Source organism: Triticum aestivum, chromosome 6B, assembly GCF_018294505.1.
Source record: "Triticum aestivum cultivar Chinese Spring chromosome 6B, IWGSC CS RefSeq v2.1, whole genome shotgun sequence".
NCBI lineage: Eukaryota > Viridiplantae > Streptophyta > Magnoliopsida > Poales > Poaceae > Triticum > Triticum aestivum.
This window is the reverse complement of record NC_057810.1, coordinates 652,450,980-652,476,008: the sequence shown is the minus strand read 5'-3', so window position 1 is coordinate 652,476,008 and position 25,029 is coordinate 652,450,980. Positions and strand designations below refer to the sequence as shown.

Here is a 25,029-nt window from a genome sequence, read left to right as displayed (position 1 = left end):
TGAAACATAGGGGGTGTGCGGCGCCCCTGTATTTGGGTGTGCCATTATTTTCAAATGCTCGACGTGTTGTGTTACCTTCTGGAGCTTGCTTTCTTGGCCCATAGATGGATCTAACCGGGCCATCCTTTTTGCGAGGATCCTTATGTGGATCGCGTGCCGATTTGTGTGCGGTGCCGCTTGCCGCTCTTTGTTTGTCATGTGGTCATTTATCCGACCGGGCGGCCTCTTTTTTTTTTGATTTTTGGGGCTCTACGGCCTCCTCGTCAAATTCGGGCAACAGTTTGCGCTTCGGGTAGCTCTTTGCTTGGCGACTATCGCCGTATTTGTCTGCGGTCTTGAGTACTTTGCTCCATCTCATTCTGAGTACGTCTTCCGCTGTTTTGAGCTTCTGCTTCTGCTTCTTCAGGCTTCGTGCAGTGGCGACGAGCCTTTTGTGGAGGTTCTTCTGCTCCAACGATGTGTCCGGCGTGAGATCATCCGGACTGTTGTTTTCGTTGGAGATGGGTTGCCTCTCCAATTCATCTTGTTCGGATGGTTGCTTGGGGGCATGTTCATTGTCCACTGGTTCGCCCTGCTCTATGGCTGGGTCTTCATGGGTGTTGCCGCTGTCGAGGCGGGACTTTGGGCGGCGCTTGCGTTGCTGTTTCGACTGTTTCACTACAAGAAATATGTCAACTTATGACCACCACTATTGGTCACTGAAAGGTCACAAATTTCCATTTATGACCTTTTTGTGACCAAAAACAGAAGGTCAAAAGCTGGGCATCGTAAACTGACTATAGCGACCTTCCTTCTGGAATGGTCAAAGACGTTTACGACCAAAGTATTCCTACTGTGGCATTTTGGTCACTAGCAACCTCCCCAGGCCACGTAGGCATCCAGCGTGGCAAGCTGATGTGGCACAAGATTCAGCCCGGTCCGATTCGGTTTTTCTACATGGGCCTTGCCCATTAATTCAGCCTTTTAATATTTTTTTTCTGTAAGTTACACGGGCCAAGCCCATTTCAGCCTTTTATTTATTTCTGGGCCGGGTCTTTTAACATTGTTTGGGCCATTATATTTTGGAGCTGGTCCCACTTGTCATCTTCTCACACACTGGGCCCACTTGACAGAAAATTCAAAACTGCTTAGATTATTTTCAGAAGTGAATCCCACAAGTTAGGTTTCCATTCCACACGTTTTCAAATCACGTACATAATCAATATTTCAAACAGAACAATACAAATGTAGTTCATCAAATAAAACTAACTAAGTCTACTACAATCTGTACATAGTTATTACAACCCAGATATGCCTACTATTACAATATTACAATATTTACATTCTATTACAATCAAATAGAAGAGACGACTCTTTGCTGAGTAGAGCTATATGGTTTCGAACTTCATTTTATAGACCTGGAGCTCCTGAACACAAAGACAAACATCATTAGAGATTAGAGTGTACACATGCTAGGTCTAGCATTGGTTAAAAATAACTAATAATCACATGACAAATCTGAATGCAGCATATAAAAAGAACCTACCAGGGAGGCCTTGATATAAACAGGGGTACGTGTAAATATATGTGTTCACAGGCTTGAATACATCGCCAGGAACTGTAAGTACAGAACATGTAACATGGTGGCTACATAAACAGAACGAGATGTGGCATGCTTAAAAGTCCGAGCCCATGCTATGCCTATATATAATCAGGTGCAGCTTAAATATACGTGGGCACATACTGAAAGGAACAAGATAGCATGATGATATCCGATCAACTAGATTTGGGAGAAACCTGATCGAGCCAACACAAAAAAGAAATAGAGCAAGATTTGAGCTGTACCTGTAGTGTGTTACTTATGGTGGAACTGGAAGGAGACTTGCTCGGATTTAGTCAACACGAATTGTAAGTGTAAAGCAGATCATCTTGGCTGTTACACACGAAAAGAAAAGACAGTGTGTTTTTTAGACTGCACAGTCAACAACAACAACAAATGTACAGAATGTTTAGGTACACAAGCATGTGTAGCAAGCATTAAAAGTTCAATCTGTTTGGTAGAAGGAAAACTAGAGTTGAACTACCCAGCCTCATACATACATACATACAGGAGCAAAATTTGATTACACAAGAAGGTAGCTGGAGTGGTGGTGGACGAAATGAAAATCAACGGCCACGGCTCAGCGAGGAGAGGAGCTCAACATTGAAGTTTCACAAAACAGGAATTTCATTAATTTGAGAGTGAGTTTTAGTAGCTCAAGCTTAGTTAAGTTAAGCACTTAGTACTAAACAGCAGCAACACTTGAACCATAACATGTCCAGAAAGGAAACAAAACATGAGAAAAGTATTGATAGCAAGTCCACGAAGGAAATCCGATGGTTTCAGCCACATCCTAATAAATCTGCAGCATTCTTTAGCACCTAATTATCAGCAACAAATCAATGGCCAGATGAGCACCACCACAACAAATCGACACTAACACTTCGTCCAAGCAAGGAATCAGCTCACACACGCAAGATGATGATTGCATACATACAAATCATGTGTTGGCAGAAAAAATCCAAGCAGGAGCTCATCTTCTCTCTATGTTTGGTAACTAACAACCTAAATAAAATAAAATAAAAACATGACTTGTTCATACAGATCCCTCTAAAATTCCTTGGCACAAGTGCATCACATATTCATCAACTTAGCAGCAGAAGTAGTGAGCACATGAAGAGGGGGAAGGAGATGGAGGAGCTACCTGCCGCGATCGCAATGGAAGCAGAGGAGCAGACCCCTCTTCCCCCCCTCAAGCAGGACAGGGCTGCCGGCTGGGTGCGCCCCTACTCCTCGAGCAGGAGACCCCCTTCCCCTGATGCTGCTTGGCGTGCCGCATCACTAGTCACCCTGCACACAGCAAGTTTCAGATGTTCAAAACAGATCAACATGTTGAGCAGTTACGAAATCATGAGAAAGAAGTGGGAGGGTGGATCACGATGGTCTCACCTCGTTACCGTCGTCCTCATCCAACCCCGGTGACCAAGTACACATCCAAGCCAGTTCACGAATCCATGGGTGCTAGCTTGCCTACCAGCTCCAGCATTGTGCCCCTGGATGCCACAAAAACAACCTGACTTATAGGCATAGATAGAGAAGACCAAAAGCGAAACAACACACTAATGCTACAGTGCCTCGGGGTATAATTTTAATATAGCCAGCAACACTTAAAAGAAATAATATCTATAGATGATTCCATACAAAGTAGAATAGTTGTACTTGGCAATGCACACTAGCTAACAGAATGTCCACAATAAATATTTTGGCTAAACTACTTTCCTTGAGAGCTTTACAAATTACAACAATGATTCATCTCACTATTTCTAGAGGTTGCAAGGAATCTACCCAACCCCTGTTGCGTGGAACTAAACCCCGAGCTCCTTCCTTATTTAACAACCTGAAGTATGCATGCTGCAGATTTGTACAATTTCTAGATTAAACAAACTCCTTGTGTACCTTAACGGATTAATTAACAGTCCATTCATGTGCTCAAATTCCAGGAAACTTAATCCATATTTCCATGCTAGTAATGCGTAGGTGTTCCACATCAGAAACCTACAGAAGTGCATGAGTTCTACAGATGTATCCACTACAGGAACAGTCACCATCGATCACTAGTCATGCATAGAGCACAGTTCTACAGATGTGGACATGCTTTCACATCAGAATTCAGAAACATCAAAGGAGCAGAGCGCAGATCACGTTGCATCAGAATTCAGCCACCTTGCCTTCCACCTTTGTTGTCTAATTCAAAAAAAAAATCATAGAGTAATCAAGAAGCACAAGATTTAGGCTATACCTTGTCCTTGCCGGAGCTGATTATCTTTCTCAAGATCATCTTCTTGGCCTTCGGCAATCCAGCCTACTCGACAGAAACCAAGAAACGCTTAGTCGAACTCGAATAACTCGAAAGGGAACACATCAAGTCGTGACATCTCAAGCGCAAGAGACGCGCCATTACCTGCTCCCCGGCGCGCACAGCAGCGGAGCTCGATCCCCCGGCTTCAAAGATTTGGCTCCCGGTCTGCACATCGACGGGCGGAGCAGAGGGAGGCGGTGGCGAGGAGATCGATTCGCCGGCTTTGCAGCTTCCGCCCCCGGCCTGGTCATCGACGGGCGGAGGAGAGTGAGGTGGTGACGACGAGACACCGGAACCGAAATGAAAAGGGGGGCGTGGCAGCGGGAACCGCGTCGAGGCGGGCGGGCGGGTGCACTTGGGACTCGGAGGCGGGGTCGAAGCCAACAAGCGCGAAGCGCACGCCCGCGAAGAGGCGCTCGTCGCGGTCACCGGCGCTGGCGCCGTCATCCTCGCCGTCGTGCGGCCGCATGGAGGGGGATCCAGGTCGGAGGGACGGGGCAGCGGGTAGGGTTCAAGGATTTGGGATTGGTCCGTTTGTCGACGCGCGAGGGTGGGGGCGGCAGCGTTGCGGGCGAAGGGCAGTGAGGTCGCCGGCGGGGAAGCCCAGCACAGGTGGAGATGAGGGGCAGCGGCGGCCACGGGATCGAGGAAGAGGGCAGAGGAAGTGGTTGGGCTTGGGAGGGAGACGAGGGGAGGGATGGGATCGGGGTGGGTGGCGGCGACGATGTGGGAGAGGGGGGCTGCTAGGGTTTGGGTTGGGTTGGGTTGAGAGGGGGAGTGAGAGACGTTGGATCCGTCGGATGTGGACGGTCCAGATCAGCTAAGGGGGGGGGGGTGATCCGTGTGAAGAGCTCTGATTGGTTCAGAAAAATTATGATTTAGAATAGTTTCTAAGTACTAAAACTAGAAGGGTTTTGTGAAGTAGCTATCAAAAGTATTTTGCAAAATGGCACAACTAAAATTTTCTATCAATTTAGACCATATTTTACGGATGATAGCCAGTTTGCATGCAATTTTTTATCTTTGTAGCTATTTTTAATCATTATTCGAGTGCCCAAAATGAGTTTTTTTGTGAAGGGCCTACCAAAAAATTGTTTCAAAATTGTACCAAATCAATTTGCTAAAATACTAGGACATATTTAAACCACAGTTGACCAAATGGTTGGGTGTAAAAAGTTTTGATCTACCTCTGATGAAAAAGACAAATTGCCATCGATTCAGCTGGAAACGGGTCAAATTTGAACTATAGCTGCCTCATAGTTTGCTCTTTATTTTTTCCAAAAATCATTTCTAGGTACATAAGTACCTATTTAATCATAGAAACACCAAAAAAATTCCAAGATTCAACCACTAGCTAGGAACGGTCAAGCCCGCCGTTTTGACTGCATTTTGAAACGGGCATAAAAAATTCAAAAAAAATAAAAAAATTGGAAAACCTTCGCATTGTGTCATTATATGTGACCAAGTTTCCAGGAAAAATAATAAACTTGTAATACGGTAATTATTTTAAAAAAGTGTTCTCAGAAATGAGCTATCAAGTGTGAAGATTCATGGCTTTCAAGCCAAATGATCAATCTTATGGCCACATTCATGGCATAGTTTGTTCAGATGATCTCATATTGTGCACAAGGGTGCATATTGGAATAGCAAACAATGTTGCCTAAGGAAGTTTTCATTTTCGTTGGACGAAAAAACCATTTTCCATTTTTCGAGTGCCCGAAAGGAGGTTTTTTTGTGAAGGAACTACCAAATAATTGTTGCAAAATTGGACCAAATCATTTTTATAAAATACTAGGCCATATTTAATGCACAATTGACAAAATGGTCTGGTATAAATTTTTTTGATCCACCTCTCGTGAAAAAGACAAATTTCTGCCGATTCAGGTGGAAGCGGGTCAAATTTGAACTGCAGCTGCCTCATAGTTTGCTATTTATTTTTTCCAAAAATCATTTCTAGTTACATAAGGACCTATTTAATCATAAATTTGAGATGCGCACTGAACCGGCCAGCCCTAACCCTAAATCAACGCACTCCTCTCGTTCCCCTTCTTTTTGGTGGGCGGCGGCTCCCCAGCGGCAGCACAACGGCTCCCCAGCGGCGGCTCCCCAACGCCGGACGACCGGAGGCCGGACGGAGAGGCCGGACGGACAGCTGATGGCTCAACCCCCATAGCCCCTGCTCCCTTCCCGTTCGTTGAGGCGGCAGCCGGCTGGGCGGCCACTTCCTGCTCGACGCAGATCCGCCTCCTGCTCGACGACGACGGGCCATCTCCGATGACGGTGACAGAGGGAGTCCCCCTCTTACTCGACGGTGACCAGCGACGAGGCAGTCCCCTTCCTGCTCCACGCCTCCACGCCGTACCGCTCGTGCTCTGCTCTGCTCTGCTCCAATCGGGCAGCTCTCACCACGGTTCAGAGTCAAGGTATTGGCTTTTCTCTGCTTCTCATATACACAAATCGATGCATAGTTACTAGTTCATCTCACTACTCAGTGCTCACAGCGGCACATAGATGAAATTGTAGGCCACTGCTCACTGCGGCACATAGTTACTAGTACGTAGATGAAATTGGGCGGGGAGCAAGGGGCTTAGAGCATACAAGTACATAGGCCACTGCTCACTGCGGCACTAACCACTTACTAGTTACTAGTTCTCTCGACTAGAACAAGTACTGAAGCACCAGATGCACAAAGTTTAGTCTGATTTTATCTGTACTATACTCAGACACTCAGTACAGTACTACTGTCTCTGCATTTTATCTGTACTATTAAATTTATGTTTATAAATTCAGTTTATAGTGATACACTTGCACAGGTTTGTAATTCAACAAATCAACTATCTGCACCATGCATGATCTGCACTGGTAATTCAGTCAAATTAATAGCTTATGTTTGTTTCTTTTCCTGCAGTTGTAGGCTACTAGCGCAATGTCTTCAGTCGGATCAGGGGCTTCGTCTGCAGCAGCAACCACAACTGGTAGAACAAGAAAAGATGCAGCCTGGGAGCATGCTTTACCAATTACTGATGAGTTTAGGACCAAGAACAGAGTTGGGTGCAAATATTGCTTGAACTTTTATAATGGTGGCATTACAAGATTGAAGAAGCACTTGGCTGGACTGAGGAAGGACTGTGTACCTTGCACGCAGGTTCCTGATCATGTTAGAGAGCAAATGAGTGCATTGATAGCTGAGAATGATAAAAAGAAGGATAAATCACTAAACAAAATGTTGGCGCTGCGAGAGGAGGTCAGAGGGATGTATGATCAGGGTGGGAATGAGGATGAAGATTGTGAAATTGTTGAGTTTTCTCCTGCAGCAAGTGGAAGCTCTCAACTTCCTAAGAAGCCTCTGATCAAGGGTCCAATGGACAGGTATCGTGCACGGCCAGGAGCAGGGAAACAAACAACGGTGAATGCTCATTACAAGATCAAAGAAGCAAAGACAACTTATGATTATATCTGCGAGTTCTTCATTGAGGGTGCCCTTGCACATAATCTTGCTAGTCTTAAATCATTTGCTCGAATGGTGGAAGCAATTGGACAGTTTGGTCCAGGATTGAAGCCACCGACACCTTATCAGCTTGCCAATCCTTTGTTGAAGATACAAGTTAGCAAGGTAGATGAAATGTTGAAGGTCCAAAAGGAGGCATGGGTTGCTACTGGATGCTCTATAATGACTGATGCTTGGACAGATCGTCGAGGAAGGAGCTTAATGAATTTGGTTGCCCATTCTTCCAGAGGCGTGTGTTTCCTCCGTGCCATTGAAGCTTCAATGGAGGTTCACGATGCCAAGTTCATCTTCAGCTTGGTCATGTCTTGCATTTCTGAAATTGGTGCTGAAAAGATTGTTCAAGTAGTCACGGACAATGCAAGTAACAATATTGCAGCAGCCAAATTACTTAAGCAGAAGCATCCTCAAATATTCTGGACCTCATGTGCGGCCCACACAATCAACCTAATGCTCCAAGACATTGGAAATATACCCATAGTCAGCTCAACAATTACCAATGGTAAGACCATCACAAATTTCTTTTATGCACACACTAGATTGTTGGCTATTCTTCGCAAGTATGCCAAAGGTGATTTAGTCAGAGCTGGTGCTACTCGATTTGCAAGTCACTACTTGAACTTGAAGAGTTTGTATGGGAAGAGGAAGCAGCTGAAGCTAATGTTTGCATCAAATGATTGGGCTGGCAGTAGTTATGCTAAGAAGCCATTGGGCAAACGTGTGTACAAGCTCGTAATGGACAATAAGTTTTGGGCCAAGATAAACCTGCTAGTGAATTATTTTGAGCCACTTGCCAATGTGCTTAGGCGGGTTGATGGAGACACTCCAGCCATGGGGTTCTTATATGGTGATCTTCTCCAAGCAAAGCAGGAAATAGCAGTCCGGCTCAACCATGTTGAGAAAAAATATGGTCCTATTTGGGAGATCATAGATAGAAGGTGGGATAACAAGATGAAAACAGCGCTGCACAAAGCTGGTTATTTTTTGAACCCTTTCTTCTACTATGATAGACAGAGTGAAATGGCTGAAGAAGATTTCATGGAAGCAGTCATAGAGTGTGCATCTGTTATGTACAAAAATAACATAGAGGTGCAAGACAATATTGTCTCCCAGCTTAGTTATTATACTGAAGCCATAGATTCATTTGGAACTGACATGGCCATTAGACAACGCAAAGTAGCAACTATCACTCCTGGTAAGAATGCTAGAACTTGTGAGAGTCTTTCCTGAATGTTGCAACCTGGTAGTGATGTACTTATTTATTTGTTTGACTTGCTTGTTTGCAGCAAGATGGTGGACCGTGCATGGAACTTCTGCAAAGGACTTGAAGAAGATGGCTATTAGAATCTTGAGCTTAACTTGTAGTTCTTCGGCATGTGAAAGAAATTGGTCTGCATTTGAGAGGGTAATAACATCCCCAATTAAGCTATTCCTCAATTGCTTAGTTTCTTACCATTTTTTGTTTGCATCATGTGAATTACTAAATGGAATGTACTATTGTATTTGTGTTTTAGGTACATTCAAAGAAGAGGACCAGACTAGGCCAGAAGAAGTTGAATGATCTTGTTTATGTGATGTTCAACAAGAGGCTGGACTCGAAGTACTCTGAGAGGGAAAGGGACCCACTGCTTGCAAAATACATTGAAGATGATCCACCAAATGAGTGGATGTTGGATGAAGAGCTACTACAAGATGATGAGTCATCTGAAGATGAAGCTGAAATTGAGATCAATTCAAAGGGGAAACAAAAATCTGTAGCTTCAAGAACTAGAGGCAAAAGAGCTCGTACAAATCAAGATGTCGAAGATGAGGAGGAAGAGGAGGAAGTGGCAGAAGAAGAGGAAATGGAAGAAGAGGATGAGAACCAAGAAGCTGAGGAGGACAATGATGAAGACCAAGAAGTGGACATCGATCTGACTGTTGAAGATGAAGAGGATGATGAATGACTTGAATCTTGCTTCTTACATGATCTGACTTGAATCTGTTTTATTGTGCATGATGGTCGTGGCCTGACGGTGTCGTGCACTCTTGTTGTCACTTGTCAACTTTGTTAATGTGTCATGCACTCATTTCTGTTTTTAATTCTGTGATGGATGGATGGTAATTAGGTCATGGCTTGATGGGTGTAGACTACGAAGTCTGAACTTATTTATTTGATGATGAGTGCCTATGAACCAAATATGCTGGTGGTTGTTGTTTGATATCATGATATGGTTAGCTGTTTGCATAATTCTGTTCAATTCAAGTGCTTACATGGTTGCATGGTTACTACTTACATGGTTGAATATTTCCTGATGGACCAATTATTCAATTCAAGTGTCATATTGTTTTCAACTGATTAGAAATATACATAATAATATGTAATTTGCAAGTGCTTTTACAAAAGCGCTATGCGGGCGCATAGCGTCCGCAATATCACCCGCTATCCGTATTCCGCTACGCCGACCTCAATCCGCTATCATCCCGCTATCCGCTATTTGAAACCGTGGCGGTGGCCGAGGGCCCCAACTCTAGAGCGCGTAAACTCGCATGCCCGCCGCGTGGTCACCTCGTGACCGTGGCGTTGCCATGTGTTCTGGGCGGCCTAGGCATGTCTAGTGGGTTGGGCACTCCCCAGGTTGGTGCTAGGAAGAAAATTACAACATAAGATTCTCACGAGGAGACCAATCGATGCTCAAACATGAATTAGCAGCCAAGTGTTTGATTAGCGGTACGGGAAATGTACATGGCTAATGGGCGTGAGTTTTGGCTGAGGATGATCAGTTACTAAGAAGACCGTTTTCACAAATTTTCAGCTCAAAAGAAGGAGCCTTTGTGGTACTTGCTTTGCAAACCACCACACCGGACATAAATACGAATGTTGAAGCTCGGCTCAAAATAATGAATGGATTGAGCTGGCATTTGGTGGAGGATGGTTATTTGGGCATAGGAAAGCACTATAGAAAATGGATACTATTTGGACATGCCAAAGTGGTACTTCCTTCACAAACTGTTACTCTGAACAGAATAGGAAAATGAATATTTTTGAATTATTTTTGAACTAGGCAAGGAAGGTTTTTACATATTTGACAAAGATATGACCCAAAGAATTTATGAGATTTTTTGGGAATTTTTGGAATGACAAAAATATAGGTTGCTTCACAACCTAGGGCAAAAACTGCCACATGGACATGACACATAGGCAAAACTGATGAGGTGGCGCCTAGTCATAGCAACCCACCACAATTTACAAGGCTATGACCATCTATATTGGTCGTTAACAACTATAAATAAGGTAGCAGACTAGCGCTGTTAGCTTTATGACCATTTCATGTAAGGAAATTATGACCTTTCTGACCAAAATGGTCGCAATGGTTTAGGGTTTGGAGCCCCTCGAACAGCTTTTGACCAATTGGTCTCAAATGGTCATAAATCTATGCCAATTCTTCTAGGGTCACTGATAGAAGGTCATAAGTTGACATATTTCTTGTAGTGTTTTTCGAGGGAATTTTCCTTCGCAGCGTCCCGTTGTTCCTCGTTATCGCTTCCTTTAGGTGTATCCACCATATATACATCGTGAGTTGAGGTGGCCTTCCAGTGTCCTGTAGGCGCTGGTTCTTGGTCGTCTCCGGCATCGTCGTCCATACCGTCGATGTCTTCAGAGTCGAAGTCTAGCATATCGGTTAAGTCATCGACAGTGGCTACAAAGTGGGCGGTGGGTGGGCGTTGAATTTCTTTGTCATCCGCATCCCAACCTACCTGACCATAGTCCGGCCAGGGCTCTCCTGATAAAGAGAGAGAATTTAGTGAGTTCAGGATGTCGCCAAAAGGCGAGTGCTGAAAGATGTCCGCGGTAGTGAACTCCATGATCGGCGCCCAATCGGATTCGATTGGCAGGGGCACGGAAGGTTCGGAGTCCGAAGAGGAGTCCGACACCTTGGAGTCAAGAGCTTCACGAAGGATAGGATTGGTATTCGGCTCTATCGCCATAGAGGTAACAGCCCCCGAGGCAGCGTCTAGCCACCCGTCCTCGATCGGCGCAGTCGGCTCCGAGCTAAGGGTCAGAGCGGACACTTGTGCGGCCTTCAAGGCACTATCCGGCGGCAGAGCTAAATCATGCTCACCGTGGCAGTGCGGCGCGCTCGGCTGTGGCTCGAATCCATCGAAGATCAAGTCCCCGCGGATGTCGGCCGTATAGTTTAAACTTCCAAATCTGACCTGATGGCCAGGGCCGTAGCTTTCAATCTGCTCCAGATGGCCAAGCGAATTGGCCCGCAGTGCGAAGCCGCCGAACACAAAGATCTGTCTGGGGAGAAAAGTCTCACCCTGGACCGCATTGTTGTTGATGATCGAAGGAGCCATCGGGCCTATGAGCGATGACACAGAGGAACTCTTAATGAAAGCACCAATGTCGGTGTCAAAACCGGCGGATCTCGGGTAGGGGGTCCCGAACTGTGCGTCTAGGCGGATGGTAACAGGAGACAAGGGACACGATGTTTTACCCAGGTTCGGGCCCTCTCGATGGAGGTAAAACCCTACGTCCTGCTTGATTAATATTGATGATATGGGTAGTACAAGAGTGGATCCACCACGAGATCAAGGAGGCTAAACCCTAGAAGCTAGCCTATGGTATGATTGTTGTTCGTCCTAGGGACTAAAACCCTCCGGTTTATATAGACACTGGAGAGGGCTAGGGTTACATAGAGTCGGTTACAATGGTAGGAGATCTACATATCCGTATTGCCAAGCTTGCCTTCCACGCCAAGGAAAGTCCCATCCGAACACGGGACGAAGTCTTCAATCTTGTATCTTCATAGTCTTGGAGTCCGGCCGATGATGATAGTTTGGCTATCCAGACACCCCCTAGTCCAGGACTCCCTCAATCACCAAGACATACATCAAGTGGCACATGATATCCCATTGTCACCACAGATAATCACGGCAAGACATACATCAAGTGTTCTCATAAAGACTCAATCCGATAAGAAAACTTCAAAGGGGAAACTCAATTCATCACAAGAGAGTAGAGGGGGAGAAACATCATAAGATCCAACTACAATAGCAAAGCTCGAGATACATCAAGATCGTGCCATAGAGGAACACGAGAGAGAACACGAGAGAGAGAGAGATCAAACACATAGCTACTGGTAAACACCCTTAGCCCCGAGGGTGAACTACTCCCTCCTCGTCATGGATAGCACCGGGATGATGAAGATGGCCTCCGGTGATGGGATCCCCCTCCGGCAGGGTGCTGGAACGGGGTCCCGATTGGTTTTTGGTGGCTACAGAGGCTTGCGGCAGCGGAACCCCCGATCTATTTTCTGTTCTGGAAGTTTTAGGGTACGTAGGTATATATGGGTGCAGGGAGAACGTCGATGGAGCTACGAGGGCCCCACGAGGCAGGGGGGCGCGCCCACGGGGAAGGGCGCGCCCCCACCCACGTGAGCACCTCCCGTATCTTCTGACATGGGGTCCAAGTCCATCAGGTGGGTTTCCTTCCAAAAATAACTTCTCCAGTTGATTTCGTTCCATTTTGACTCCGTATGATATTCCTTTTCCTCGAAACACTGAAATAGGCATAAAACAACAAATCTGGGCTGGGCCTCCGGTTAATAGGTTAGTCCCAAAAATAATATAAAAGTGGATAATAAAGCCCAATATTTCCTAAAACAGTAGATAAAAGTAGCATGGAGCAATAAAAAATTATAGATACGTTGGAGACGTATCAGTATCTCGCTAGCCCTTTCTGAGACTGCAAAACATATATGTAGAGCACCTTTACAGATCAAGGACTGACTAATCATTGTAATTGATGGTAAAAGAGATCCAGTCAAGTCATACCCAATATAAACTAATAGTAATGCATGCAAATGACAATGTGCTCTCCAGCGGGTGCTTTTTAATAAGGTGATGACTCAACATAAAAGTAAATAGATAGGCCCTTCGCATAGGGAAGCAGGGATTTGTAGAGGTGCCAGACCTCGATTTTAAAATAGAGATGAATAACATTTTGCGGTATACTTTCACTGTCAATGCAACAACTATGAGATCTCGATATCTTCCATGCTACATACATTATAGGCGGTTCCCAAACAGAATGGTAAAGTTTATACTCCCCCACCACCAACAAGCATCAATCCATGGCTTGCTCGAAACAACGAGTGCCTCCAACTAGCAACAGCCCCGGGGGAGTTTTGTTTAATTATTTTGATTTGCTTTGATCATTTTGATCATGGGACTGGGCATCCTGGTTACCAGCCATTTTCTCGTGAATGAGGAGCGGAGTCCACTCCCCTTGAGAATAACCCACCTAGCATGGAAGATACAAACATACCTAGTTGAAACATGAGCTACTCGAACATATAAAACAGAATTTGATTTGAAGGTTTGGAGTTTGGCACATACAAATTTACTTGGAACGGCAGGTAAATACCGCATATAGGAAGGTATGTTGGACTCATATGAAATAACTTTGGGGTTTATGGAGTTTAGATGCACAAGCAGTATTCCTGGTTAGTACAGGTGAAGGCTAGAAAGAGACTGGGAAGCGACCAACTGAGAGACCGACAACAGTCATGAACATGCATTAAAATTAATCAACACTGAGTGCAAGCATGAGTAGGATATAATCCACCATGAACATAAATATCATGAAGGCTATGTTGATTTGTTTTCAACTACATGCGTGAACATGTGCCAAGTCAAGTCACTTGAATCATTCAAAGGAGGATACCACCCTATCATACCACATCACAACCATTTTAATTGCGTGTTGGCACGCAAGGTAAACCATTATAAGCTCCTAGCTAATTAAGCATGGCATAAGCAACTATAAACTCTAATTGTCATTGCAAACATGTTTATTCATAATAGGGTGAACCAGGAACAATGAACTCATCATATTTACAAAAACAAAAGAGGTTGAGTTCATACCAGCTTCTCTCATCTCAATTAGTCCATCATATATCGTCATTATTGCCTTTCACTTGCATGACCGAACGGTGTGTATAATAATAATAGTGGACGTGCATTGGACTAAGCTGGAATATGCAAGCATTCAATTCAGGGGAGAAGACAAGATAATATGGGCTCTTGGTTAAATAAAAAATCATGCATATGAGAGCCTCTAAACATTTTCATTATGGTCTTCTCCTCTCAACCCCCAAAGGAAAGAAAAGAAAATAAAACTATTTACACGGGAAAGCTCCCAACGAGCAAAAGAAGAACGAGAAATCTTTTTGGGTTTTCTTTTAATTGCTACTACAAGCATAGAAATTAAACTAACTAATTTTTTTGTTTTTCTTAAGGTTTATCAAACACACAAGAAGAAAGCTAGAAAAAGAAATTAAACTAGCATGGATAGTACAATGAAAGAGTATGAGCACCGACAACTAGAATAAGTGTGTGAACATGAATTTAATGTTGGTGAGAAATACGTACTCCCCCCAAGCTTAGGCTTTTGGCCTAAGTTGGTCTATGGCCAAGGACCGCGGCTACTCTCTCCGGTGTACTGAGGAGTGTCATCTGGATACCGTTGGCTGGCGATCTCCTCCGAATCCCACATATAACAGGATGGACGATAAGGGTCCAGTGGCAGTTCTGGCTCAGGGTCTGGAGATGATGTCTGGCCACGGTGCGCGTACACGGCCGATGGCAAGACGAGGTAAGAGCTGCAATTAAATCAAACAAACAAGGTGCAGGAAGGGTAATAATCTCATTGTGTTTCTTATTAAATCTTAGGTTATACAAAAGCATCTTATCATCATTGTCAACAATAAACTCATGTGCTACCATGCTCTTGTAATCTAAAAGGGTAAGAGGCAGCAGTGTCTCTTCTTTCTCATAATGCCTAATAGGTATCTCGAAATGTTTAGCAAGGCGTGCAACATGGATACCTCCAAAGATGGGGCCCTTGGTACGGTTCAGGATTAATCGTTTAGCAATAATGTCACCCATACTAAAAGAGTTATCACAAAATAAGGCATGGAACAGAATAATAATATTGGGAACACTGAGGTTTCCACAGTTTCTGTGACCAATTAAGCATCGACTGGCAAATATGGCAAAGTAGCGTAAAACAGGAAAATGTATGCTAGTTATTCTTGCATCGGAAACCTTCCTCGATTCCCCTACAGTAATAGTGCCAATAAAACCATCCTCATCTTTACGATGTGGTTCATCTAAGCTCCCCTCGAAGGGTATTCTACAAACCGCACAAAAATTACGTAATGACATTTTCTTAGCTTCATCATATAAATGAAAAGCTACTGAAGGAGGTGAATTCTTAGGATAATAGTAAAAGTTTTGCACGAAAGTATTGGTGAGTAAGAGATACTGTTCGATCCGGTCGTGGAGGAAGTCGGTGAGGCCCGCATTATTAGCCAAAGAATAGAAGTCTTCATAAATTTTGGCTGCTCTCAAGAAATTATCACAAGGCCACTCACACGACCTTACTTCCGCTACACGAGGAAGATTATACTTGGCCTTTTCTTTCTCCTTAGCTTGTTTATCCTTGGAGCTTTGGCTAGAAGATCCCCTCAATAATCTCCTCATCATTTTCTGAAAATTTCTGAAATTTTTAGTAACTTCAAAATAAAAGTGAATCAAACTCAACAAGATTGATAGCAACTACTCCCACAAGTGCCTAGAGCCTATATCACGCATTAGAATTACTTGGGACCTCATAAATTTGACATGCAAGCTCAAGAACAGGGTCACCTAGGCTGCAAAAATTTGCAATGAATAAAGCATTAGAACAAAAACTAATTGGACCATTGGAGGAGTCACATACCAAAGAACAACCTCCCAAAGCAGTTTTGTGAATGGAGCTTTGAGCAAGGAGATCGAAAACCGCAGCAAAATGAGCTAGAACTCGTGCTTGAGCTGGATGGGGATTTTATTGGGAGGAAGATGGAGTGTGTGGGTGTAGGAATTAGTGGAGGGGGGCCACCGTGGGCCCACGAGGCAGGGGGCGCACCCAGTAAGAATGGGCGCACCCTGGACCCTCGTGGCCTGGTGCTTGCCCTCCCCGTTGTGTTCTCAGTGCCTAAAATCCTCAAATATTCCATAAAAAATCATACTAAATTTGTAGGGCATTTGGAGCACTTTTATTTTCGGGATATTTTTATTGCATGGATAATTCAGAAAACAGACAGATAATACTATTTTTGCTTTATTTATTCTAAATAACATAAAGTAAAAAGAGGGTACAGAAGGTTGTGCCTTCTAGTTTCATCCATCTCATGATCATCAAAAGGAATCCACTAACAAGGTTGATCAAGTCTTTTTAACAAACTCATTCCGAATAACATGGAACCGGAGAAATTTCGAATAACACTAGGTTACATCGATGGGAATACGTACATCCCCTATAATAAGAATATCATATTTTTTATTGACAGTAGGAAGAGGAAATTCAAAACCTCCAATAATGATAGTTGGAACTTTTCCAATAGAATTGATGCTATGAACTTGAGGTTGTTTCCTCGGAAAGTGTACCGTATGCTCATTACCATTAACATGAAAAGTGACATTGCCTTTGTTGCAATCAATAACAGCCCCTGCAGTATTCAAAAAGGGTCTACCAAGGATAATCTACATACTATCGTCCTCGGGAATATCAAGAATAACAAAGTCCGTTAAGATAGTGACATTTGCAACCACAACAGGCACATCCTCACAAATACCGACATGTATAGCAGTTGATTTATCAGCCATTTGCAAAGATATTTCAGTAGGTGTCAACTTATTCAATTCAAGTCTACGATATAAAGAGAGAGGCATAACACTAACATCGGCTCCAAGATCACATAAAGCAGTTTTAACATAATTTCTTTTAATGGAGCATGGTATAGTTGGTACCCCTAGATCTCCAAGTTTCTTAGGTATTCCACCCTTAAAAGTATAATTAGCAAGCATGGTGGAAATTTCAGCTTCTGGTATCTTTCTTTTATTTGTAATGGTATCCTTCATATATTTAGCATAAGGATTTACTTTAAGCATATTAATTAAGCGCATACGTAAGAAAATAGGTCTAATCATTTCAACAAAGCGCTCAAAATCCTTTTTTCTTGGATGGTTTAGGAGGAAAAGGCATGGGTTTCTGAACCCATGGTTCTCTTTCTTTGCCGTGCTTCCTAGCAACAAAGTTTCTCTTATCATAACGTTGATTCTTTGATTGTGGGTTATCAAGATCAACAGCAGGTTCAATCTCTACATTATTATTATTGCTAGGTTGAGCATCAACATTAACATTATCATTAACATTATGTTTATCACCAGATTGTGTTTCAACATCAGAAATAGAAATATTATTGGGATTCTCAAGTGTGTCTACAACAGGTTCATTAGAAGCCTGCAAAGTCCTATCATTTTTCTTTTTCTTCTTTTTAGAAGGACTAGGTGCATCTAAATTATTTCTCTGAGAATCTTGCTCAATTCTCTTAGGGTGACCTTCAGGATACAAAGGTTCCTGAGTCATTCTACCAGTTCTAGTAGCCACTCTAACAGCGAAGTCATGTTTATTATTTAATTCATCGAGCAAATCACTTTGAGCTTTAAGTACTTGCTCCGCTTGAGTGGTAACCATAGAAGCATATTTGTTAATGAGTTTAAGTTCACCTTTAACTCTAGCCATATAATCACTCAAGCGTCCAATCATGTGAGAATTACTCTTTAATTCTCTACCAACATAAGAATTAAAACTTTCTTGTCTAGCCATAAAGTCATCAAATTCATCTAAACATTGGCTAGGAAATTTAGTAGACGGGATTTCAACTTTATCATATCTATAGAGAGAATTTACCTTTACTATCTGTGTCGGATTATCAAGACAATGTGTTTCTTCAATAGGCGGTATATTAAGACCATGTATTTCTTCAATAGGAGGTAAATTCTTAACATCTTCAGCTTTAATATCTTTTTCTTTCTTAGTTTTCTTTGCCTCTTGCATATCTTCAGGACTGAGAAATAGAACACCCCTCTTCTTCGGAGTTGGTTTAGGAATAGGCTCAGGAGTTGGCTCAATTGGCTCAGGAATTGGCTTAGGAAAAGTCTAATTATTTTCATTAGTCAACATATTATTCAATAGTAATTCAACTTGGTCGACTGTTCTTTCCCTAAAAACACAACCAACACAACTATCCAAGTGGTCCTTGGAAGCATCGCTTAGTCCATTATAGAAGATATCAAGTATTTCATTTTTCTTAAGAGGATGATCAGGCAAAGCATTAAGTAATTGGAGAAGCCTCCCCCAAGCTTGTGGGAGACTCTCTTCTTCAATTTGCACAAAATTATATATTTCCCTCAAAGCAGCTTGTTTCTTATGAGCAGGGAAATATTTAGCAGAGAAGTAATATATCATATCCTGGGGACTACGCACACAACTAGGAGCAAGAGAATTAAACCAAGTTTCAGCATCACCCTTTAATGAGAATGGAAATATCTTAAGGATATAATATTAGCGAGATTTCTCATCATTACTGAACAGGGTGGCTATATCATTTAACTTAGTAAGATGTGCCACAACAGTTTCAGATTCATTGCCATAAAAAGGATCAGATTCAACCAAAGTAATTATCTCAGGATCAGAAGAGAATTCATAATCCTTATCAGTAACAAAGATAGGTGAAGTAGCAAAAGCAGGGTCATATTTCATTCTAGCATTCAGAGATTGTTGCTTCCATTTAGCTAATAACTTCTTAAGATCATATCTATCATTGCAAGCAAGAATAGCTCTAGCAGCTTCTTCATCCATAACATAACCCTCTGGAACAACAGGCAATTCATACTTAGGGGGAGAACCTTCATCATCACTATCATGAATAATTTCATCTTCAACAATTTCATTCTCTCTAACCCTAGCAAGTTGTTCATCTAGAAATTCACCTAATGGGAAAGTAGTATCAAGCATAGAAATAGTTTCATCATAAGTATCAGTGATACGTCTCCAACGTATCTACTTTTCCAAACACTTTTGCCCGTGTTTTGGACTCTAACTTGCATGATTTGAATGAAACTAACCCGGACTGGTGTTGTTTTCAGCAGAACTTGCATGACGTTATTTTATGTGTAGAAAGCAAAAGTTCTCGAATGTCCTGAAAATCCACGGAGGCACTTTTTGGAAAATATAAAAAATACTGGCGAAAAAATCAAGACCAGGGGCCCACACCCTGTCCATGAGGGTGGGGGGCGCGCCCCCCTGTCTCGTGGGCCCCCTGGACCTCCACCGACCTCAACTCCAACTCCATATATTCACGTTCGGGGAGAAAAAAATCGGAGAGAAAGTTTCATCGCATTTTACGATACGAAGCCGCCGCCAAGCCCTAATCTCTCTCGGGACGGCTGATCTGGAGTCCGTTCGGGGCTCCGGAGAGGGGGATTCGTTGCCGTTGTCATCATCAACCATCCTCCATCACCAATTTCATGATGCTCACCGCCGTGCGTGAGTAATTCCATCGTAGGCTTGCTGGACGGTGATGGGTTGGATGAGATTTACCATGTAATCAAGTTAGTTTTGTTAGGGTTTGATCCCTAGTATCCACTATGTTCTGAGATTGATGTTGCTATGACTTTGCTATGCTTAATGCTTGTCACTAGGGCCCGAGTGCCATTATTTCAGATCTGAACCTATTATGTTTTCACGAATATATGTGTGTTCTTGATCCTATCTTGCAAGTCTATAGTCACCTATTATGTGTTATGATCCGACAACCCTGAAGTGACAATAATCGGGATACTTCTCGGTGATGACCATAGTTTGAGGAATTCATGTATTCACTATGTGCTAATGCTTTGTTCCGGTTCTCTATTAAAAGGAGGCCTTAATATCCCTTAGTTTCCACTAGGACCCCACTACCACGGGAGGGTAGGACAAAAGATGTCATGCAAGTTCTTTTCCATAAGCACGTATGACTATTTACGGAATATATGCCTACATTACATTGATGAACTGGAGCTAGTTCTGTGTCACCCTATGTTACAGTTATTACATGAGGAATTGCATCCGGCATAACTACCCATCACTGATCCATTGCCTACGAGCTTTTCACATCTTGTGCTTCACTTATTTACTTTTCCGTTGCTATTGTTACAATCACTACAAAACCCAAAAATATTACTTTTGCTACCGTTACCTTTATTATCATACTACTTTGCTACTAAATACGTTGATGCAGATACTAAGTTATCCAAGTGTGGTTGAATTGACAACTCAACTGCTAATACTCAAGAATATTCTTTGGCTCCCCTTGTGTCGAATCAATAAATTTGGGTTGAATACTTTACCCTCGAAAGCTGTTGCGATCCCCTACCCTTGTGGGTTATCAAGACTAATTTCTGGCACCGTTGCCGGGGAGCATAGCTCTATTCTCTGAGTCACTTGCGATTTATATCTGTTGATCACTAGGAAGAACTTGAAAGACGACAGAACTATGATTTTTCCCTCAACTACGAGGGGAGGTAAGGAACTGCCATCTAGCTCTTTACTAGATTCTCCTTCTGTTTTGAGTAAGCTTGCGACACCTAAACCTGCCACTGCTATGAATTCTGATATGTCGCATGTTATTGATGATGCCACTTCTGCTATGCATGATACTTATGATGAAACTACTTCTGTGCGTGATACTACTTTGCCATTAGGTGAATTTCTTGATGAACAACTTGCTAGGGTTAGAGGGAACGAAATTATTTGAGATGCTATTATTGATGATACTGATGATGAAAATTCTCCCAATGATTATGAATTGCCTGTTTTTCCTGAGGGTTATGTTTTGAATGAAGAAGCTGCTAGAGCTATCTTTGCTTGCAATGATAGATATGATCTTAAGAAGTTATTAGCTAAATGGAAGCAACAGTCTCTTAATGCTAGAATGAAACTTGACCCTGCTTTTGCTACTTCACCTATCTGTGTTACTGATAAGGATTATGAATTCTCTGTTAATCCTGAGATTATTACTTTAGTTGAATCTGATCCTTTTTATGACCTTGAATCAGAAACTGTTGTGGCACATCTTACCAAGTTGAATGATATAGCTACCCTTTTTAATCATGATGATAAATCTTGCTATTATTATATCCTTAAGATATTTCCATTCTCGTTAAAGGATGATGCCAAGACTTGGTACAATTCTCTTGCTCCTGGTTGTGTGCGTAGTCCCCAGGATATGATTTATTACTTCTCTGCTAAATATTTCCCTGCTCATAAGAAACAAGCTGCCTTGCGGGAAATATATAATTTTGTGCAAATCAAAGAAGAGAGTCTCCCACAAGCTTGGGGGAGGCTTCTCCGATTACTTAATGCTTTGCCTGATCATCCTCTTAAGAAAAATGAAATACTTGATGTCTCTTATAATGGACTAACCGATGCTTCCAAGGACTACTTGGATAGTTGTGCTGGTTGTGTTTTCAGGGAAAGAACAGTCGACGAAGCTGAATTACTATTGAATAATATGTTGACTAATGAAAATAATTGGACTGTTCCTGAGCCAATTCCTGAGGCAATTCCTGAACCAATTGAGCCAACTCCTGAGCCTATTCCTAAACCCACTCCAAAGAAGAGAGGTGTTCTATTTCTCAGTCCTGAAGATATGCAAGAGGCAAAGAAACCAATGAAAGAAAAAGGTATTAAAGCTGAAGATGTTAAGAATTTACCACCTATTGAAGAAATACATGGTCTTAATATACCGCCTGTTGAAGAACCACATTGTCTTGATAACCCGACACAGGTAGTAAAGGTAAATTCTCTCTACAGATATGATAAAGTTGAAATTCCCTCTACTAAATTTCATAGCCCATGCTTAGATGAATTTGATGATTTTATGGCTAGACAAGAAAGTTTTAATGCTTATGTTGGTAGAGAGTTAAAGAATAATGCTTTTGAGATAGGACGTGTGAGCGATAATATGGCTAGTGTTAAAGGTGAACTCAAACTCATTAGCAAATATACTTCTATGGTTGCTACTCAAGCTGAGCAAGTACTGAAAAGCTCAAAATGATTTGCTTGATGAATTAAATAATAAAAATGACTTTGCTGTTAGAGTGGCTACTAGAACGGGTAGAATGACTCAGGAACCTTTGTATCCTGAAGGCCACCCTAAGAGAATCGAGGAAGATTCTGAGAGAAATAATTTAGAGGCACGTAGTTCCTCTAAAAAGAAGAAAAAGAAAGACGATAGAACTTTGCATGCTTCTAGTGAACCTATTGTAGACACACTTGAGAATCCCAATGACATTTCTATCTCTGATGCTGAAACACAATCAGGTGATGAACATGAACCTAGTGACAATATTAATAATGATGTTCATGTTGATGCTCAACCTAGCAAAATAATGAAGTAGAGATTGAACCTGTTGTTGATCTTGATAACCCACAATCAAAGAATCAACGTTATGATAAGAGAGATTTTGTTGCTAGGAAGCACGGTAGAGAAAGAGAACCATGGGTTCAGAAACCCATGCCCTTTCCTCCTAAACCATCCAAGACAAGGGATGATGAGGATTTCGAGCGCTTTGCTGAAATGATTAGACCTATCTTCTTATGTATGCGCTTAACTGATATGCTCAAAGTGAATCCTTATGCTAAATATATGAAGGATATCACCACAAACAAAAGAAAGATACTGGAAGCTGAAATTTCCACCATGCTTGCTAATTACACTTTTAAGGGTGGAATACCAAAGAAACTTGGAGATCCGGGTGTACCAACTATACCATGCTCCATTAAAAGAAATTATGTTAGAACTGCTTTATGTGATCTTGGAGCCGGTGTTAGTGTTATGCCTCTCTCTTTATATCGTAGACTTGAATTGAATAAGTTGACACCTACTGAAATATCTTTGCAAATAGCTGATAAATCAACTGCTATACCTGTCGGTATTTGTGAGGATGTGCCTATTGTGGTTGCAAATGTCACTATCTTAATGGACTTTGTTATTCTTGATATTCCCGAGGACGATAGTATGTCGATTATCCTTAGTAGACCTTTCTTGAACACTGCAGGGGCTGTTATTGACTGCAATAAAGGCAATGCCACTTTTCATGTTAATGGTAATGAGCATACGGTACACTTTCTGAGGAAACAATCTCAAGTCCATAGCATCAATTCTATTGGAAAAGTTGCAACTATTGTTATTGGAGGTTTTGAATTTCCTCTCCCTACTGTCAAGGAAAAGTATGATATTCTTATTGTTGGGGATTTTCATATCCCCGTTGAGGTAACTTAGTGTTATTCGAAATTTCTTCGGTTCTGTGTTATTCGGAATGAGTTTGTTAACAAGACTTGATCAACCTTGTTAATGGATTCATTTTGATGATCATGAGATGGATGAAACTAGAAGGCACAACCTTCTGTACCCACTTTTTACTTTCTGTTATTTAGAATAAATAAAGCAAAAATAGTATTATCCGTCTGTTTTCTGAATTATCCTTGCAATAAAAAATATCCCGAAAATAAAAATGCTCCAAATGCCCTGCAAATTTAGTATGATTTTTTATGGAATATTTGAGGATTTTAGGCACTGAAATCACTGTAGGAGGGGCAAGCACCAGGCCACGAGAGTGGAGGGCGTGCCCACCTACCCTGGGCGCGCCCCCTGTCTCGTGGGCCCCTGGTGGCCCCCCTCCACTTATGCCAGCACCCATACACTCCATCTTCTACCCAAAAAATCCTCATCCAGCTCAAGCACGAGTTCTAGATCATTTTGCTGCGATCTTCGATCTCCTTGCTCAAAGCTCCATTCACAAAACTGCCCTGGGAGATTGTTGCTTGGTATGTGACTCCTCCATTGGTCCAATTAGTTTTTACTCTAGTGCTTTATTCATTGCAAATTTGTGCTGCATAGGTGACCATGTTCTTGAGCTTGCATGTTGAATTTATGAGGTCCCAAGCAATTCTAATGCATGATATAGGCTCTAGGCACTTGTAGGAGCAGTTGCTACCAATTTTGTTTAGTTTTATTCACTTTTATTTTGAAGTTACTAAAATTTCAGAAATTTTTCAGAAAAAGAATTATGTCTAGGAGAATGTACCAAGGTGGTTCCTCGGTGAAGAAAGGGCCCAGGATTGCTATACGTGAGCAAGATGTTGAATTATCGAGGGACGCGGATGTACGAGCTTGTGAGTGGCCATCTGATGCTTTTATGGTCTAAGCAGGCTTTAAGGAGGAATTTGATGCGTATGTGCGTAATGCTGAGCTGGAGGACTTCTTACAAGATAAGTGTCCTCAGTACTATCAATTGACTGATTCCTTTGTGCAGAGGTTTAAATATAACTATACGCGTAATTCTCCTAGTGTCATATTTGATATTTATGATACATCTTATACCATGGACCTAGAGGATTTTACAACTGCTTGCAAACTCCTGCAGTGGGGTAATATTAATGATCCTCACAAATCTGAATTTAGAGATTTCCTTGCTAGTATTACTATGGGAGAATCTAGGGACATAGCACAAGCTACCATAGGGAGCATTCATTTTCCTGCTATAGATTATTTTGCTCTCTTCATTGGTAGATGCATTAACGGTAAAGATGAAGCATGTCATATGTGTGTCCCTAATCTTTGTGTCCTCAAGAGTGTTCTGTTGGGTTATAAAGGTTATAACTTGGGGGCAATAGTTGCACGTAGGTTGCAGAATAATAGTAGAACTGGAGATTTATTTGGAGGAATC

The 25,029-nt window shown here is 42.2% G+C and overlaps 1 protein-coding gene across 1 annotated transcript; it reads left to right on the top strand.

Annotated features, from left to right (window-relative positions):
• Positions 1-5,889: 5,889 nt before the first annotated feature.
• On the top strand, positions 5,890-9,586 carry LOC123138518 (uncharacterized). Its single transcript, XM_044558496.1, has 4 exons — positions 5,890-6,301; positions 6,787-8,578; positions 8,670-8,788; positions 8,898-9,586. The coding sequence occupies exons 2-4, from the start codon at positions 6,805-6,807 to the stop codon at positions 9,327-9,329; spliced, it is 2,325 nt and encodes a 774-aa protein (XP_044414431.1). The 5' UTR covers positions 5,890-6,301; positions 6,787-6,804; the 3' UTR covers positions 9,330-9,586.
• Positions 9,587-25,029: the final 15,443 nt, after the last annotated feature.

Coding starts and splice junctions, on each gene's coding strand:
- LOC123138518 (XM_044558496.1), top strand. CDS start 6,805: ATGTCTTCAGTCGGATCAGGGGCTTCGTCTGCAGCAGCAACCACAACT. Junction 8,579..8,669: donor AGTAGCAACTATCACTCCTG/GTAAGAATGCTA, acceptor GCTTGTTTGCAG/CAAGATGGTGGACCGTGCAT. Junction 8,789..8,897: donor ATTGGTCTGCATTTGAGAGG/GTAATAACATCC, acceptor TTTGTGTTTTAG/GTACATTCAAAGAAGAGGAC.